The sequence below is a fragment of the Silurus aristotelis genome (genome assembly GCF_946808225.1).
Source record: "Silurus aristotelis genome assembly, chromosome: 26".
Lineage (NCBI taxonomy): Eukaryota > Metazoa > Chordata > Actinopteri > Siluriformes > Siluridae > Silurus > Silurus aristotelis.
The window spans coordinates 5,968,095-5,987,070 of NC_139599.1; the positions used below are offsets into that span (position 1 = coordinate 5,968,095).

At 44.1% G+C, this 18,976-nt stretch overlaps 1 protein-coding gene across 9 annotated transcripts in view; it reads right to left on the reverse strand.

The window, feature by feature from the left end:
* fam222ba (family with sequence similarity 222 member Ba) overlaps window positions 1-18,976 on the reverse strand; it is a 72,970-nt gene that overhangs the window by 531 nt on the left and 53,463 nt on the right. For all 9 annotated transcript variants that reach the window (XM_083531612.1, XM_083531613.1, XM_083531615.1 and 6 more), the window contains one exon: window positions 1-3,149. This exon is cut by the window's left edge and continues 531 nt beyond it. In XM_083531612.1, coding sequence (XP_083387738.1) covers window positions 1,471-3,149 — 1,679 coding nt within the window. In that variant the 3' untranslated portion in view covers window positions 1-1,470. The remainder of the gene's footprint in view (window positions 3,150-18,976) is intronic.

Consider the following 18,976-nt stretch of genomic DNA (forward strand, 5'->3'; position numbering starts at 1 on the left):
TCCAAGGACCAAATACTTAAGGCTTTATAAGGGCTGTTCCAGAGGGAGGCAAGCAAAGAGTGGGTGATGGCGAATCCACCAACCAACCAACACACATACACCTAAAACCAGACACACCCGCCCATTAAAACTATCCCCACTCAAACCATCCAACATTCACACAGTCATTACACTTCTTAAAAGTTACAGTAGTATAGCAGATTAGCCAGTGTACAATAAAATAATTCATCTGCTGTTTCACCTTTGACTTTAAGTCCTCCTTGATTTACCCACAAGCGATCTTGCAAGTGATCAATTTGGTCTATTCAAGCACATGTCAATAGAGCATCAGTAGCAACTCCGAAACTGAAGGTATCTCAAGAGACACACGAGGAAAAAGGTCAGTTCGAATAATCTCAATTTGGTTCGTAGTTAGTCTCTAAATTATATTAGTGACAATCTACAATCCACCATCTTCTGCAGTAGTAAGTTTAGTCCTGCTAACTTTATTACAAACCATCTAACAAGACAACACCCCATCTCTATGATTCAAGTAAATTTTCATATCTTAAGAAAATCAAGCAGAAGTACAACAGCACCCCTTGAAGCTCAATATCTTCTTGCAGGTTTATTTTTCCCTTTCTAATTCAACCCACATTGGCTTCTTAAGAAAATAGAACTTCACAATCATGCTGCCTACTTTATTAATCTAAAGGAGTTAAGACATCAGTTAAGCCACCTGATTTGTCGCAGCTCATTTGACTGTTAGTGATACATAAATTAAGCTTCTGATTATTTTAATTCAGGCCAGACTAAGTGGCTTGATATGCAGCTGATAGAACTTCACTGATATATATATATATATATATATATATATCCTGTCAAGATCATTGGTGTCTATTACAAACTAGCATCCCATTCACAGAGTAATAAATTATTGTAGAGAAGAGGATGAAGCCCTCTGAACAAAACTGATATCGTCTTGAACAATTTAGTGAAAAGAAATTCAGGGATGTCGAACAAACTCTGAAATAAAAAAAAAGAGAATGAAATATTTTCCTGAACAGTACATTAGTGAGGTTTTTAAACTTACTGAACCAAAAACCTTGTCAAAGAAATTATAAATCGGCCATTCACGATGTTTGAAGGACATTGTTTCATCTTTCAGACTGTATTTCTATGCCTAGAAGATGTATCACACAGTGATCTGGGGTGAAACCGGCAATCAAAATTAAATAGGTTTAAATCCTTTAAAAAATTGATCACTTGCAAGAATGATGATTAAAATAAAAAAGAAAATTGTGAAAACACTGCTTTTGTTAAACATTTTTCAGTGATCACTCTCTGTTTGCTGTCTGAATTGTTAACATGAACTAATGTGTTGTAATGATTTTCCTCGTATTAAGTAATTTTTTAAGACAAAGCAGAGTAAATGATTTTGTGTGGCTATCTGAAACAGACAGATGTGGTAAGCAGAGCCTGTGCCGGAGCTTATCTGTACCCTGGGTGCTGGCCGTGAGCCATGGGGGGAGGCCTGGGCATCTTCCCCATCAAGCCCAGATTTTGATCTCGGAAGCAGGGCGTCTGGAAGTCCCCTCCCATGTAATCTGCCGTTTGCATCAGATTAGTCTGCCCCACTGCGGCTCCCTGTCCCACTGCCACTCCTGCCGGTCGATAGTGTGCCGTTCCTCCCGTGGGGGCGCAGTCCACCCCTGGGGTAGGGTTGGTACCGCCTGATCCATTGCCATGGAAGGGTGCAGGCAATTCCTGTGAGCCGGAACTGTCGCTGTTGGGTGTTGGGAGAATACTACCCCACACAGGCACCTGGTGGTAGTACTGGCCGTTAGCGTAGTGTGCAACGGTGCCAGGTGGCATGGTGTTGTTGTTGACAACTGGAGGTGAAGGCGTTGGCTTATCCATGGGGGGTTTAAGGGTATAAGGCTGCCCTATACACAGCTCTGGTGGGTAGTTCATGCCTTTACAAGGAAAGCCTGGGTCCCGAGGAGCAGATTTGCAGGAGTGCCCGGCCCCATCTGAGACATGCTGCAGGTGGGCGAGCTGATGCTGGTTCCATGACATCATCTGCTGATGCTGTTGGTGGCAAATTGGATGCTGTTGCGGGTTCTGTTGGTGCTGCAGATGCTGCTGCTTCAAATCGTTGTGATACACAGCCATCCTGTTTATGGCACCCATGTTGTGCAGAGGCACTCCAGTGCCTAACGATTTATCTGGTGCTCCAATGGTGCAAGTAGAGTGTCCGAGGCCTGGAGGTAAAGCGCTGGAATGCCCACTGTGCATGGCCACCCGGGAGCTGGCATTGATGAGCAAGTTCCGGCTGATGGGGCTTGGGTTAGCGATTTGGCCCTCACACATGGATGTGGCCCCGGCGCCCTGGGCCCGAGACTGGCAGAACTGGTTAATCTGATGCACAATGGTGCTCAGATCAGCCTGGCGGCCCTGGTGCAGGGTGCCAGCCATTGAGAGAGGAATGGTTGAGGTAGAAACAGTCACATTTGGAGGGGCATCGGCATCCGTGAGTTTTCTAGCGCCACCCTGCAGGCCCGGAGGGGGCTGTTGGAGGTGCTGCTGTTGCTGAAGCAAGAGTGCAGGAGGCGGCTGTGGACCTGGGTGGCCAAGAGGAGGGGGGTGGGAAAGAGGCTGTGTCCTGCTCATGCCCTGTGAGTGTTGGGGCATTGCTGAGGGCATGTGATGCCCAAGTCCCTGGTGTTGGTGTTGCTGTTGCTGCTGGAGGGGCTGGAGACTTTGACTGTGCTGTGGGAGAGCTTGCTGATGTTGTGGGGGTCTCTGAAGCGGCTGTGGTGCATGTTGAAGGGTTAAAGTGCTTGGTGCCGGACCATACCCACTTCCAGGGGCACTCATCGTCACACGTGTACCGGTGAAGTCTTTAATAATGCCCTTGGTGGTGGGCGCCTTGACGATGGCCAGTAGGCCGGCCTTGGCCGCAGACTGTGAGGGGGGATAGGGACTGTAGCGTGCACCACCCGCGTCCAATCCGTTGACGGTGCGGCGCACGTGGTTGCGCTGTGGGACCTTGACGCTGTTTGGAAATATTTTAATGGTCAGCGGGCTGTTGGCCACTTTCTTAGCATAAGCGTCCAGCTCCGCAGGGGTCGGATACTGGGTTGATCTCATCCTCTGTGTAGTGTCCCCTGGAGACACAAAGGACATACAATAAAGAAAGAGGGAGAAAAGATTATTAAGTTTGTTAGACAATAATAAGAAACCAGCATTTAAATACCACAATATTTTCAGATGTGGTTAGAAAGGTCCAGCCTAACTGAATTAATATTTGATCAGTGTTGGTCCTATGACGGTGGTAGTAGAGATCTATAACACTGTGCATAGGAAATGATTGGTTAGAATCCACTGGACAGTGGTACTGGTCTCCTTGTCAGATGCTCAATTCACAAAACTGCAGCAAACCTGTCCGTTCCATAGATGCTGTATTATTGCTAATATGCTACACCTAAGGAAAGTAAATCTAAACTGCCAGTTGAGTGTTCGTGAGTACATAGCCTCTACATAGATAATTACTACAGCACTGTGATGGTCACTGCAGAGGTAATTTCTGATGAGCATGCACATTTTTTTTCTGTGTACCTGGCACATCAGCTTTCTCCTAATGACTTAATAATGTCTGACATTTAAAAAGCGAATATCCTGTACTGTCATAGGTTAATTGCAATGTGTGTGTGAATGATTATCATTCCAATTCTCTCTCTCTTACTCACTCACACACTTCAGTGTAACAAGGTATATAAAAAAAAAATGTTTACAGTTTTTTATTTTTATTTTTTTTTTAGTTGCATTGAAGTGTTTCTCAGATCAGAAATAAAAATTTCAAAACTCCTTGTTCAACCTCCACATCTATTGGTCACTTGTGCAAATCACAAAAAATATATCTTGTTGCTTTGGTCAAATTGCGAACACTTTGGTACATTAATTTAATCGACTGTGTACAAGTGTCTGCTGGTTCCTACATTATCAGTTGTTTATGTCATTTGATTAAAATATATTATACTGATTTCACATAAATAGTCTTAACCCCTGAAACATCTCGGCATCAGTTCATCGCATAAGTCATTGAATGCAAAATAGTTAAACCAGTCATCATCATGCTTAATTTTTCATAAAAAATTTTTTTGTAAATGTGTCTTGAATTGATTAATTGTGCAGATGAAGCTTGAATTTCACTAATGAAGGTGAGTGAACAGCATCAGATCAACCAATGATCAACTAGTTCTCTAAAATTAGGGAATCTTGAGCGTTTACAGACAAAGCAAAACACAGAATTACAATTTCTAAAATAGATGAACAACCAAGAAACGAACGAACAATACAGTACAGTAAAGGGGTGAATCCTGTCCGGTCTCTTGCAATCAGTAAAAATCAAATATGCAACCAAGTAAATACATTTGTGCTGTTAAAATTTATAGATGCCATACAGAAGAAATTCGGCCTTGTGCATTTTCAACCTTTGAAATCCAAACCATAGTTAATACTGAAACTGTGCACTTCATACTGACAAAATGACATTTTGACGATCTTGTTTGTGAACAATACCAACAGCACTTGTTATTCTGATGGGAATGACATGTTCATTGACACAAATACCTACTTTTGAGAAGAAATCTAATGTGTTGTGCTGTTTGTACTAATTGTTTTGAGAAATGCACTTACTGGTGTGCAAATATTTAGGATGATGCGAGAAAATGCTCCAAAGCAACTGAGAAAAACTGTAATAGCACATTTAGGTTACAATTGACAGACGCTTACTGGAGCTGAATCAATTTAATATGAATTGAAATAAATAGCTATAGCTGTACTGCACAACCACAGGTGCAAAATTCGTTTACTTTCATGTTAGACGAAAAACATATATATTTCAATTGAGTTTTACACTCATTTTAGACAAGAATGACAGATGACGCACAGGCAATTGTAGCCAGTTGGTTTTAGATTAAAATTGGGAATTTACATTTGGACATTGGGATCAATTACCCTCGATACAAACTAGCTGACAAGCATAGCAACTCAAGACTTTCTCATGCTTCAATGAATCCACACTTATGTGCTTGGCTGAACCAAGCGAATAAAAAAGACTTGACCCGACTACTAACACCTTCAAACTGCTTTGCCGCAGCGTTTTGAAAAGGACAACAGCCGAGCCTGTTATTATAATAACAGTGGTCTTGGCTCTAAATGAGCTGATTAATTAGGGTGTGCTCATTCTCTCTCCCTCAGCTCTCCTCACTATCACTTGATGAGTGCAGCATGCTTAGGGCCAAAGAAAACTAAACGTGAGACTGTTCATTTAATAGCAAGAAAAACATTAAACTTTCTTTTCGGCTTCTCCCGTTAGGGGTCGCCACAGCGGATCCTCCGCACGTTTGATTTGGCACATGTTTTACGCTGGATGCCCTTCCTAACGCAACCCTCCCCAATTTATCCGGGCTTGGGACCGGCACTAAGAGTGGCTGGGGATGGTTCCCTGACCGGGAATCGAACCCGGGTCGCAGCGGTGGGAGCGCTGCATCTTAACCACTAGACCACCAGGGGACCAATAGCAAGAAAAACATTAAATAGGCAAAAAGAAAATAAATAAATACAATCTGTGAGACTTGTATTACAACATTTTACACCTTTGTCCAATGTGATTTTGTTTTATTATTGTTATTATTTTTGGTCTATTTAAAAAGTCAATAGTGTGAAAAATCTAACTGAAATCTAACTTTCAGTTATACTTTGAGTTTCAGATTATTTTTTTTGTTGTTTTAAAAAAAAGCTTTATTACTTTTTATTCTACCCAATTAGGTATTTCCTAGCAGTTCACACATATACAGTACAATAAAAAAAAAAAAAAATAATAATAATAATAAAATAAAATAAATTCTTTTTTTTATTTTTTTCTTCCAGTATAAAAGGTAGTTTTTGTCATCTTTTCAGCTGTTTGCACAAACATCTGTGGTATTTTCTTTTCCATATGGGCAGGCCATGATTACTTTATCACCTTTGAAGATTAAAGTCCATGATGGAGAAGTGGATGATGCTTTGAAAGAGATTACTGTTCTGCATAGCCCTCTATACGTGTCTACTAGATAAACAGCACTATGATCCCAAAAAAGGAAACAATTTCTCTTTCTCAAGTGGATATGGCACATATGGTGCATCTATAGAATATAAAAGGGAGTGTGTGAGGAGAGAGAGAGAGAGTGAGAGAGAAAGAGAGACAGAGAGAGAAAGAGAATTTGACGATAAGTGTTCTCTGTGAAGCCACTGTCTAGCTGCTGAAAGGAAGTCTTTGTATAAAACAAGCTTTTATCATTTGAAGTGAGAGCGAGAGAGAGAGAGAGTGAGCGAGAGGAAGACACAGAGACAGAATTAGGGAGCAGGGGAGATAGATGGGTGAGGGGGCTTCTGATGTGCACCCACCTGCACATCCCTGCCACTCTGATCCAGAACTAGTGATCCTTCCTACTCACACACACACACACCACATTTACATGCATTTCCATTTGCCCCTGGCTCCCTCATCTCCAAGCTTCTCAAAGTGACCAAGGCCGCTCACACAGGCTCATTCATGTCGAGGTCACTTTTCTAACAGTCTGATATTAATTCAGCACACTGATGAAAGACCTGCACAAATTTTTCCTTTCCTGGGTCACTCATTTGCAAGGCTTTTGCTCGCTCTGCATGAAGAAAGTCTCTTAGCATTTTCCGTATGTTATTTTAAAAAGCAATGGATTGTGGGCTCTTCGGTTACGACGAACTGTGGGTAACCTGGTAGTCTGTATAAAATGATGTGTTAGGAGCTGAGATTTTGCACAGAATCAGACGAATCAAGTCTGAAACCACAAGATGACGTGGTATTAGGAAACTCTTAGCTAAATGGGTTATGATATTTTGAGGAGATTGGCATTGCAAATAACGAATCAGGTGAAGAAAGAAGAAGAAAAAAAAAAAAAAAAAAAAAATCACTTTAGACTTCTGATAAATGCACTTTATGCACAAATGCTTGGGGACACCTGATAGATTTGTATGTGCTTTTGAAACATCCTATTCCACATTTACTGATGTAATAACCGCAACCTATTCTGCGAAGAAACTGTAATGCGTGCTTGTGATTTGTGTTTATTCAGCATGTTAGTAAAATCAGGTACTGATACAGGGTGAGGAAGCCTGGGGTGCAGTCAACGTTTCATTTCATCCCAAAGCTGTTCAATAGAGTGGAGGTCAGAGTTTAATAGCAGGCTACTCAAGATCTTTCATTTTAACCCATGTAAATTAGATCTTCATGAAGCTGGTTTTGTGCACAGTCATACTGGAACAGGTTGGGGTCTCCTAGTTCAAGTAAAGAGGAAATTCAATGCTAAAGCTATTCTGTATTTTGTGGCAACAGCTTGGGAGAAGAACCACATATGTCAGGTGTTCCAATACTTTTGTCCATGTAGTGTATGTGCTGTGCTGTTTTAATGAAGCTGAAGAAGGAAAAACTGAATTTAGTGAAGAGGCCTGGCTGTGGTAAGAAAAAACAACAACAATACTCAGCACACAAAATGCATTATAATATTTGTGTACTTGACAACATTGCAACAGTGCCCGATTCTGAATATATTATGATATATATATATATACAGTGGGTACGGAAAGTATTCAGACCCCCTTAAATTTTTCACTATTTTTTATTTTGCAGCCATTTGCTAAAATCATTTAAGTTCATTTCTTTTTCTCATTAATGTACACATAGCACCCTATATTGACAGAAAAACACAGAATTGTTGACACTGTTGCAGATTTATTAAAAAAGAAAAACTAAAATATCACATGGTCCTAAGTATTCAGACCCTTTGCTCAGTATTTAGTAGAAGCCCCCTTTTGATCTAATACAGCCATGAGTCTTTTTGGGAAAGATGCAACAAGTCTTTCACACCTGGATTCAGGGATCCTCTGCCGATCCTCCTTGCAGATTCTCTCCAGTTCTGTCAGGTTGGACGGTAAACGTTGGTGGACAGCTATTTTTAGGTCTCTCCAGAGATGCTCAATTGGGTTTAAGTCATTGCTCTGGCTGGGCCATTCAAGAACAGTCACAGAGTTGTTGTGAAGCCACTCCATCGTTATTTTAGCTGTGTGCTTGGGGTCATTGTCTTGTTGGAAGGTAAACCTTCAGCCCAGTCTGAGGTCCAAAGCACTCTGGAGAAGGTTTTCGTCCAGGATATCCCTGTGCTTGGCTGCATTCATCTTTCCCTTCATTGCAACCAGTCGTCCTGTCCCTGCAGCTGAAAAACACCCCCACAGCATGATGCTGCCACCACCATGCTTCATTGTTGAGACTGTACTGGACAGGTGATGAGCAGTGCCTGGTTTTCTCCACACATACCGCTTAGAATTAAGGCCAAAAAGATCTATCTTGGTCTCATCAGACCAGAGAATCTTATTTCTCACCATCTTGGAGAACTCCATGCGGGTTTCCATGTGTCCTGCACTGAGGAGAGGCTTCCGTCGGGCCACTCTGCTATAAAGCCCCACTGGTGAAGGGCTGCAGTGATGGTTGACTTTCTACAACTTTCTTCCATCTCCCGACTGCATCTCTGGAGCTCAGCCACAGTGATCTTTGGGTTCTTCTTTACCTCTCTCACCAAGGCTCTTCTCCCCCGATAGCTCAGTTTGGCCGGTCGGCCAGCTCTAGGAATGGTTCTGGTCGTCCCAAACGTCTTCCATTTGAGGATTATGGAGGCCACTGTGCTCTTAGGAACCTTAAGTGCAGCAAAAAATTTTTTGGAACCTTGGCCAGATCTGTGCCTTGCCACAATTCTGTCTCTGAGCTCTTCAGGCAGTTCCTTTTACCTTAATGATTCTCATTTGCTCTGACATGCATTGTGATTTGTAAGGTCTTATATAAACAGGTGTGTGGCTTTCCTAGTCAAGTCCAATCAGTATAATCAAAAATTTCTGGACTCAAATGAAGGTGTAGAACCATTTTAAGGATGATCAGAAGAAATGGAGAGAACCTGAGTTAAATATATGAGTGTCACAGCAAAGGGTCTGAATACTTAGGACCATGTGATATTTCAGTTTTTCTTTTTTAATAAATCTGCAAAAAGGTCAACAATTCTGTGTTTTTCTGTCAGTATGGGGAGCTGTGTGTACATTCATGAGGAAAAGAAATGAACTTAAATAATTTTAGCAAATGGCTGAAATATAACAAAAAGTGAAAAATTTAAGGGGGTCTGAATACTTTCCGTACCCACTGTATATATATATATATATATATATATATATATATATATATATATATAATTTTTTTCTTAGAACAAATGAGCAGCTTGGTATGAGTAAGAATGTAGCTGGGACAGAGGCCTGCAGTCCTGAGATGGAAAACGATTTTTAAAGCTGTATGATGTGCTTGACCAGGAAAAAAAGTACATGGCTATTTTAAGATCAGTGCTGTGGGGCATATCTCCAGGCAGACACCATGAGCAGAGACCTGGCTGGCTGAGTTTCAACCACTTTGCTAATGACAAAACAAACACATGCGCCCCCCCCCCCCCTCTCTCTCGCATTCCAAACTCAGCACTAATCACTTAGCACCGAGTCTAAAGTCATTCTTTTACCACTCGCCTTCGCTTGCAATTCTCCTTCTCCTAATTTCCTCCTACAGCATTACACTCAGGAAACGTCCCTAGTGTGAGCAATGAGTATGACTGAGCTAATACAGGAATTTTTAAGTGAAGAACAAGACAAGGAGGACTGAATAAGAAAAATGAGTTATGACAAATAGATGTTTGTTTGCACCATTCAAACAGATATTTATTCTGAGGTGGAGGAGGAACACTGGTCATAATGAGGAAATACAGATGTTCAGTTGCACCCAGGGAAAATTTGAAGTTACCGATTCCCTGGGTGCAACTGAACATCTGTATTTTCTCATTATAAGGCCAGGGGTGTTTTGATGACTCGAACTCTCACAACACCCCTAGCCTTATTTTTATTTTAATATCATTCTATTAATAGATTGTTGTGCTAAGAGTAACTGAGTCTTTTTACACAAGTTGATTAAGTAAGAGTCTCGTTTCAAAAATGATAATAGGACCATTATAGCCATAATACATCATGGTACTTATTTTCAGAGCTTCCAGCACTTCACCTTTTCCACATTTTATGTTACAGTCTTATTCCAAAATGAATTATTCAATTGTTTTTTTTTTTTTTTGTTTTTTGTTTTTTTTTTACAAACAATACCCCATAATGACAGTGTTTCAAGTGTGTGTTAAATCTTTGCAAATGTATTTGAAATAAAAAAAAAAAAAAACAATATTAAGTATTAAGCAATAAAGAAAATTGCACAATACTAATTGCACCTTTGGCACCAACTACAACTTCAAGTCTTTTTGAGTATGATGCTGCACCTATTTTTGGCCAGTTTCTCCCATTCATCTTTGCAGAACCTCTCAAGTTCCATCAGGTTGGATGGGGAGCATCAGTGCACAGCCATTTTCAGATCTCTCCAGAGATGGTTAATCCAGGCGGGCTGTCGTGTGTCTTTTACTAAGGAGCGGCTCCTGTCTGGCCACTCTACTATACAGACCTGATTGGTGAAGTGCTGCAGAAATGGGTGGTGGTCTGGAAAGTTCTCCGCTCACCACAGAGAAACGCTGAAGCTCAGAGTGACTATCTGGTTCTTGATAACCTCACTGACTAAGGCCCTTCTACCCTGATTGCTTAGCAGCCCACTCCAGGAAGAGTCCTGGTGCTTCCAAACTTTTATTTTCGAATGATGGCCACTGTGCTCATTGAGACCTTCAATGCTGCAGAAATTTTTCTGCACCCTTCCGTGCAGTGCATGTCCCAGCATACGACAAGGAATTGTTTGTAGACCTATGAGACAGAATTGTCTCATAGGTCTACAGACAATTTCTTGGTTTATGCTCTGACATGCAATGTTTACTGTGGGACCCCATATAGACAGGTGTGTCTTTCCAAATCATGTCTAATCAATTGAACTTACCACAGGTGGACTCCAATCAAGGTGTAGAAACATCTCAAGGATGATCAGTGGAAACAGGATGCACTTGAGTTAAATTTGGAACGTCACGGCAAAGGCTTTTAATACGCATGTACTCATGTTCAAAGATTCCAAACAAACTTCTTACACATTGTCATTATGGTGTATTGTATGTAGAATTTTAAGGGAAAAAAAAATCTATTTAATCTATTTTGTAACAAAACAAACTGTGGAAAAAGTGAAGCGTTGTGAATACTCTCCTGATGCACAATAAGTACAGGCAAATACTTTTGTTCTTCTACTCAAGTGGAAGTTTAAAGGGAACACTTTTACTGGAGTAATGTTTGACCAAGAATATCTCTACTTTAACTCAAGTACATGGTTTGTGTACTTTATCCACCGCTTATAATCTCCATGTCATTTCCCTCATCAATGACAAAGCATAGACTCAATTCAATTTTACTTGTATGTGGCTTATCATATAAAACATGGCACACCAGAAAGAAACTCTCCTGGACACGAGAAACCTTGCATGAAACCAGACTTAAAATGGAATCAATCTATCTTCTGAGTTACACCAAAAAAGAGTAATTAATTGATTTTACACAATAATATCAAACAATGATAAGTAGTTTTGAAGTTGTTTTCAGTATGAATGTTTAGATTTAAGTGCTTCATCAAACTGGTCATTTAAGTCCAAACAAAAGTTAAGCAAGCACATGAAACCCGACCTAGTGAGTAAAAGCAAGCCTGGTGTGTGGCCTACTGTGGGTATGTGCTAATTGGATCGTTCCATAATGTAATATATAATTTTTGCGTTTTGAAATTCAGGGCTGCTCCTGTGAAATAGTATATCGCTTTTTGTTTAGTTTTTTTAATTCAAAGTTTTCCGGGTGTTTAATATTCTACTCGCACAAATGTTTTAATATTTTACACCACGGTCTCCAGTACTTTAATGAGTATTATATAAAAAAAACACATAAATAACTATATATATATATATATATATAAAGGGGGCTGAGACAGCCAAAAATAGAGACGGATGGGGAGACATAAGAGAGAACAATTTATGGAACTGATGACACAATATTCATTTCGCAGAAAGTCTTAAGGCACAGTTTGGTATGGAATTATAAAGTATTTTCACTCTTGCGCTTGCTGTCTTCAAGTTGGACCCACTGACCCCTTCATCTTCCACTCCCAGCTGCATTCTTCTCCCTTCGTATGAATCATAAATAGAGAGCCATATTAAAGTGTGAAGTATCATATCTGACCTCAGTGATCGACCTCACTGCTACAGCCTGATAGTTAATACCCACTACTGCATTTAGCCTCGGGTGGAGAGAGAGAAAGAGAGAGAGAGAGAGAGAAAGAGAGAGAGAGAAAGACAAAGACACAGAGCAGGAAGTGAGACTGAGATGGAGTGAGAGAGATAAGCTGGTTTTGGTTTGGTCATGTCCGCAGGCTTCAAGCATCTCGAGGCTGAATAGAGGAAACCGGTCCTAGATTACAACAAAACATCCCATTCCTGTCCAGAGTGCCGGTCTCAGAGGTGCACATTAGAGCCATTTACTGCAGCAGCCTTCACCTGCCGCAGCTATTTGGTCCATTACGAATGACACCGGCACACTGTCTTTTTTACCTGGCCACAAGGAGATGCACGAGGGAAGGAAATGATGGACATTGAGCGAGCACGAAAACAAGGAAGGGCCGAGCAAAAACACTCTTAAAATCCACCATGTTCCTCGGTGGGCAAGCTTGCTGTCAGATTAACTTTCTGTCAGGGTGGCACATGATGCCCTGGAGATGTTGGTGCGTGTGTCACCAAGCGGCGGAGACTGATGAGCAGCACGTCGCCCTGAGGGGAGCCCTCCATAAGCAGCAATTATGGAGACACAGCCACTGAAGTGAAGGGGCCATTCCTGACCCCCTGTGGCTGTCTGTCTCTGTCCTCGGCTATCTCTGTCTCCGTCTCTCTCTTTCCCTTTCTTTTTAAGAGATTGAGGTTTGCATCCACAAACCAGACCATTACGGCTGAGCTTGGTTCAAGTCTAAAATGCTTTTCAATGAAGAATCACGTTCGATATTCAGGTGATGAACAAGCATGAACAAACTTTTTCCGTCTTTCAGACCTCAGTCATTTCTGACTCGTTCTGAAGCCGCAAAAAAAAAAAGAAGTGTGTGCATTTTAGCTGGCTTGTAATCATTTAACGTGGCGTAGTTTGGTGTCGGATCCCTGAGTGCACCAATAAAAGGAAAATGGAATGTGCGCTTACTTCTATTAAACCGCCCTTGGGCAGTCGACTGAGGCAGGTCTCTGGCAAACAAAGATAACCACAGTTTGAATTTCCTGTTTGTTGGAGAAGTGCACCTGGCACAGGCACAAGGGTTCTCAGGACAGACACAGGAAACAGCACTGCCCATACGTCTTCTGCGGAGCCATGGTGCACGTTAAGGATTAAAAGCTCTGTCAATGAGGGGAAGGATTAGAGCTGAAACATAATGAGTAGGTTTCTGAGTATCTGCAAAATGTTAGCAATTTTACAAGGACTATTTTTGGGACACTCGTTTGTCAATGCAGCGTGGAATGGAGACGTAAACGCGTGTGTTACTGTTGTGGTCAGTGTCATAGACTGTTTGACACACATACATATATAGTATGCATCCGTTACTGTTAGTTAGATAGCATATATACATGTAATGCTAACGTACATAGGCAAGAATGAGGTTGCACACGAGTGACAGACCAAATCAAATTCAAATAACTGCAGCCAGAGACTCTCATTACAACAGTAATAAAAGGAAGCATGAAAATGTGCCTTGCTCCCTGTCACTTTTCCTTCTGTCCTCTTTTTACTCCACTTTTTAAAGCAGCGGGAGCACTAGCTAAGAGGAAATGAGCTATACGGCGAGAAAGAGGGAGATGAATACGAATAAAGGCTTAGCGATTCTCCCTGGAGAAAAGCCTCATATAAATGGTGCTATAGTCAGAAGTGGGTGAAAGATGAGCTTTCGATCAGGCAGAAGTAGCTGAAAGAAGAGAGTTGGAGTGGCCTGATATGTTCGGCGGGGAGCCGAGGGCTAAAAGAGGCGTGTCTTGAGGAAGGGTGTGTGTGTGTGTGTGTGTGTGTGTGTGCACGGTTGCCTGTGTATGTGTGTGAATAGTGGAGACTGACAATGGCAAGGGAACGGCCCTGTGTGCCGGTAATGGGGGCTCCTGGGGCTAGTCTGATTACTGCTATTCTCAAATCACACGGCTGATGAAGGGGGAGACAGGGAGGGAAAGGCAGCGAGAGAGAGAGAGACACACAGAAAGAGAGAAAGAAAAAGAGAGAGAAATATACAGAGGGGGAAAATGACAAAGAGCGAAACAGGAATAGGGGGAGAATTAGGAGACATGGAGGGAATGAATGCGTGAGCACTCGAGTCAGGGGGCGGAGACAGATGCAGGGAAAGAAAGAGATGGAGGGGGAAAAAAACAACAACAACAAAGGTTTTGGGGTTGAAGGGACGCACACAAAAAGTAACATGGAAAACCGGAGTGTGCATAAGTAATGAGGCCCAGAAGTGGGTCAAGCTCACACTGAGTGAGCGAATCCTCCGGAGATCAGTCAAGTCTCCAAAGGAGGAACGGAAGGGTGTTTTCGGTCCAGATGCACCAGAACAGACGCTGTTCCTGTGGTTAAGCGCTTCATGAATATGCTAGCCAAACACCTGCAGAGCGCCTCGCTTCCATTCCCCCCTTTCTCCCCGAGTCAACACTCTTTAGCTCGCTTCTTTCCTGCAACACTCAGCCCTCTCTGTCGCTTCCTCTCCTCTCCTCTGCTTTCCCCCCTGCAAGTGGAGAGTGATGTCTCCTGCCACTGTTGACACTGTCTGTCTGTCTAACTGGGTTTTTTTTTTTTGCCATTCTACAGAGATTGAGTCCTCATTATCACCAGTCAGCTTCCCAAGAGAACATGCTCTACAGGGGGACATGGCACTGAGAGAGAAAGAGAGGAGGGGGATGAGAAGGGCAAGGAAAGTAAAGCGAGACACATACACAGGGGAAAGGTGTGCATGAGTGGGCAGAGAAAGAGGGATGAGGAATAATAAGGACAAAAGAACAGCTTCTAAAACTCAATGTGCTTATACTGAAATATATGTTCTAACAAACAAGATTAATAAACAGAACTTCTTTGTAAATAGATTTGCAAAATGGCTATTTTTCTGTATAATGTGATCTAGACATCTAGTTCCAGTCCGTGTTTAGCTTTACCTGATGTTCGCTCACTAATTTACCTGACTGTCACAGCTCTACATGTATTTCTTTCCCCCTACTTTTTGTTATTTTGGGACAAGTTTTGAAAGCGAGACAGGAGCAGAACTGCAAAATGCAGTTGTATCTGATACCTGCTACAATCCCTCTGCTTTCGGGTTCCTGGTGCATGATGGGAAAGGTTGCTGCACAAAGTGCCCATCACTCCACATGCTCCCTCTTTGGGGTCTCTTTTCTAAGAGCAGCACATTTCTTTCTCACTGTCTTGACTGACTGAAGAAAAAAAATAAATAGAAGTGTTTCTTATTATTAAAACATTTCCTTTTTGACCTGATTAGGACTACAAGGACTACAAGCCGATTAATGCTTTTATATCATAGATTTAATCATCAATCTGCTTTTGTTTCCCATCTTCTTAACAGGTCATGTCACTGATTCAATTTCCTTTGGTGAAAAAAAACACTGACTCTTCAATAAAGATTTCATTTTACAACAATATTTCAGCATATTATTAATTATATACATATACATTATATGCATTGGTGTTTATTACTAATCTTGAATGGTAAAAGCACTGCATTAGTCATGATCACATTATAACAACGCATATTAATATGAATCATGCAGCTGTAACAATGCGTTAAAGCAAATTCATTTTAACTGAACTATTAATTTTATTAATGCAGCGCACATTTCTGTTTGACCATTTTTATTAAAATTATAAATACAATTAAAAAAGAGGCCTTTCCTTGAACTGCCACCTTAACGTGGTGGAGGGGTTTGAGTACTCGAATGACCCTAGGAGCTATGTTGTCCGGGGCTATATGCCCCTGGTAGGGTCTCCCAAGGCAAACAGGTCCTGGGCGACGGGTCAGACTAAGAGCGGTTCAAAACCCCTTATGAGAGATACTACATCAGGGACCGTGACGTCGCCCGGTATGGCGCAGCCGGGGCCCCACCCTGGAGCCAGGCCCGGGGTTGGGGCTTGTATGCGAGCGCCTGGTGGCCGGTCCTTCCCCCACAGGGTCCGGCCGGGCTCAGCCCGAAGGAGCGACGTGGGGCCGCCTTCCAGTGGGCTCACCACCTGCAGGAGGGACCGTAAGGGGCCAGTGCTAAGAGGATCGGGCAGCAGTCGAAGGTGGAGGCCTCGACAACCCGATCCCTGGACACGGAAGCTAGCTCTAGGGACGTGGAATGTCACCTCGCTGGCGGGGAAGAAGCCTGAGATTGTGCGTGAGGTTGAGAGGTTCCGACTAGAGATAGTCGGGATCACCTCTACGCACGGCCTGGGCTCTGGAACCACACTCCTCGAGAGAGGATGGACTCTTTACAACTCTGGAGCTGCCCATGGTGAAAGGCGTCGGGCTGGTGTGGGTTTGCTTATTTACTTACTTGCTAGTTTACCCCGGTGAACGAGAGGGTTGTTTCCCTGCGCCTACGGGTCGGGGATAGGTCTCTCACTGTCGTGTGTGCCTACGGGCCAAACGGCAGTATAGAGTACCCGGCCTTCTTGGGGTCTCTGGGAGGGGTGCTGGACAGTGCTTCGACTGGGGACTCCGTCGTTCTACTAGGAGACTTCAATGCACACGTGGGCAGCGACAGTGACACCTGGAGGGGCGTGATTGGGAGGAACGGCCCCCCTGATCTGAACCCGAGCGGTGTTCAGTTATTGGACTTCTGTGCTAGTTACAGTTTGTCCATAACGAACACCATGTTCAAGCATAAGGGTGTCCATCAGTACACGTGGCACCAGGACACCCTAGGCTGTAGGTCGATGATCGACTTTGTGGTCGTTTCATCTGACCTGCGGCCGAATGTCTTGGACACTCGGGTAAAGAGAGGGGCGGAGCTGTCAACTGATCACCACCTGGTGGTGAGTTGGATCCGATGGCGGGGGAGGAAGCTGGACAGATTTGGCAGACCCAAGCGTACTGTGAGGGTCTGCTGGGAACGTTTGGCCGAGCCTCCTGTCAGAGAGATCTTCAACTCCCACCTCCGGCGGAGCTTTGACCAGATCCCGAGGGAGGCCGGAGATATTGAGTCCGAGTGGACCATGTTCTCCACCTCCATTGTCGAAGCGGCCGCTCGGAGCTGTGGCAGTAAGGTCTCCGGTGCCTGTCGAGGCGGCAATCCCCGAACCCGGTGGTGGAAACCGGAAGTAAGGGATGCCGTCAAGCTGAAGAAGGAGTCCTACCTGGCCTGGTTGGCTTGTGGGACTCCTGAGGCAGCTGACGGGTACCGGCAGGCCAAGCGAACTGCAGCCCGGGTGGTTATCGAGGCAAAAACTCGGGCCTGGGAGGAGTTCGGTGAGGCCATGGAGAAGGACTATCGGCTGGCCTCGAAGAGATTCTGGCAAACCGTCCGGCGCCTCAGGCGGGGAAAGCAGTGCCCCACCAATGCTGTTTACAGTAGGGGTGGGGAGCTGTTGACCTCAACTGGGGATGTCGTTGGACGGTGGAAGGAATACTTCGAGGATCTCCTCAATCCCGCCGTCACGTCTTCCATTGAGGAAGCAGAGGCTGAGGGCTCAGAGGCGGACTCGTCCATCACCCAAGCTGAAGTCACCGAGGTAGTAAAGAAACTCCTCGGTGGCAGGGCACCGGGGGTGGATGAGATCCGCCCTGAGTACCTCAAGTCTCTGGATGTTGTGGGGCTGTCTTGGCTGACATGCCTCTGCAGCATCGCGTGGCGGTCGGGGACAGTGCCTCTGGAATGGCAGACCGGGGTGGTGGTCCCTCTTTTTAAGAAGGGGGACCGGAGGGTGTGTTCCAACTATAGGGGGATCACACTTCTCAGCCTACCTGGGAAAGTCTATGCCAGGGTACTGGAGAGGAGAATACGGCCGATAGTAGAACCTCGGATTCAGGAGGAACAATGTGGTTTTCGTCCAGGCCGTGGAACACTGGACCAGCTCTATACCCTCTACAGGGTGCTGGAGGGTTCATGGGAGTTTGCCCAACCAGTCCACATGTGCTTTGTGGATTTGGAAAAGGCATTCGACTGTGTCCCTCGCGGCGGCCTGTGGAGGGTGCTCCGGGAGTATGGGGTCGGGGGCCCTTTACTAAGGGCTGTCCGGTCCCTGTATGACCGAAGCAGGAGCTTGGTTCGCATTGCCGGCAGTAAGTCAGAATTGTTCCCGGTGCATGTTGGACTCCGGCAGGGCTGCCCTTTGTCACCGGTTCTGTTCATAATTTTTATGGACAGAATTTCTAGGCGCAGCCAGGGGTCGGAGGGTGTCCGGTTTGGTGACGACACGATTTCGTCTTTGCTCTTTGCAGATGATGTTGTCGTGTTGGCTTCATCAGACCAGGACCTTCAGCATGCACTGGGACGGTTTGCAGCCGAGTGTGAAGCGGCTGGGATGAGAATCAGCACCTCCAAATCCGAGGCCATGGTCCTCAGTCGGAAAAGGGTGGCTTGCACACTTCAGGTTGGTGGGGAGTTCCTGCCGCAAGTGGAGGAGTTTAAGTATCTTGGGGTTTTGTTCACGAGTGAGGGAAGGGTGGAACGGGAGATTGACAGACGGATCGGTGCAGCTTCTGCAGTAATGCGGTCGATGTACCGGCCTGTCGTGGTGAAGGAGCTGAGCCGCAAGGCGAAACTTTCGATTTACCGGTCAATCTACGTTCCTACTCTCACCTATGGTCATGAGCTCTGGGTCATGACCAAAAGGACAAGATCCCGGATACAGGCGGCCGAAATGTGCTTCCTCCGCA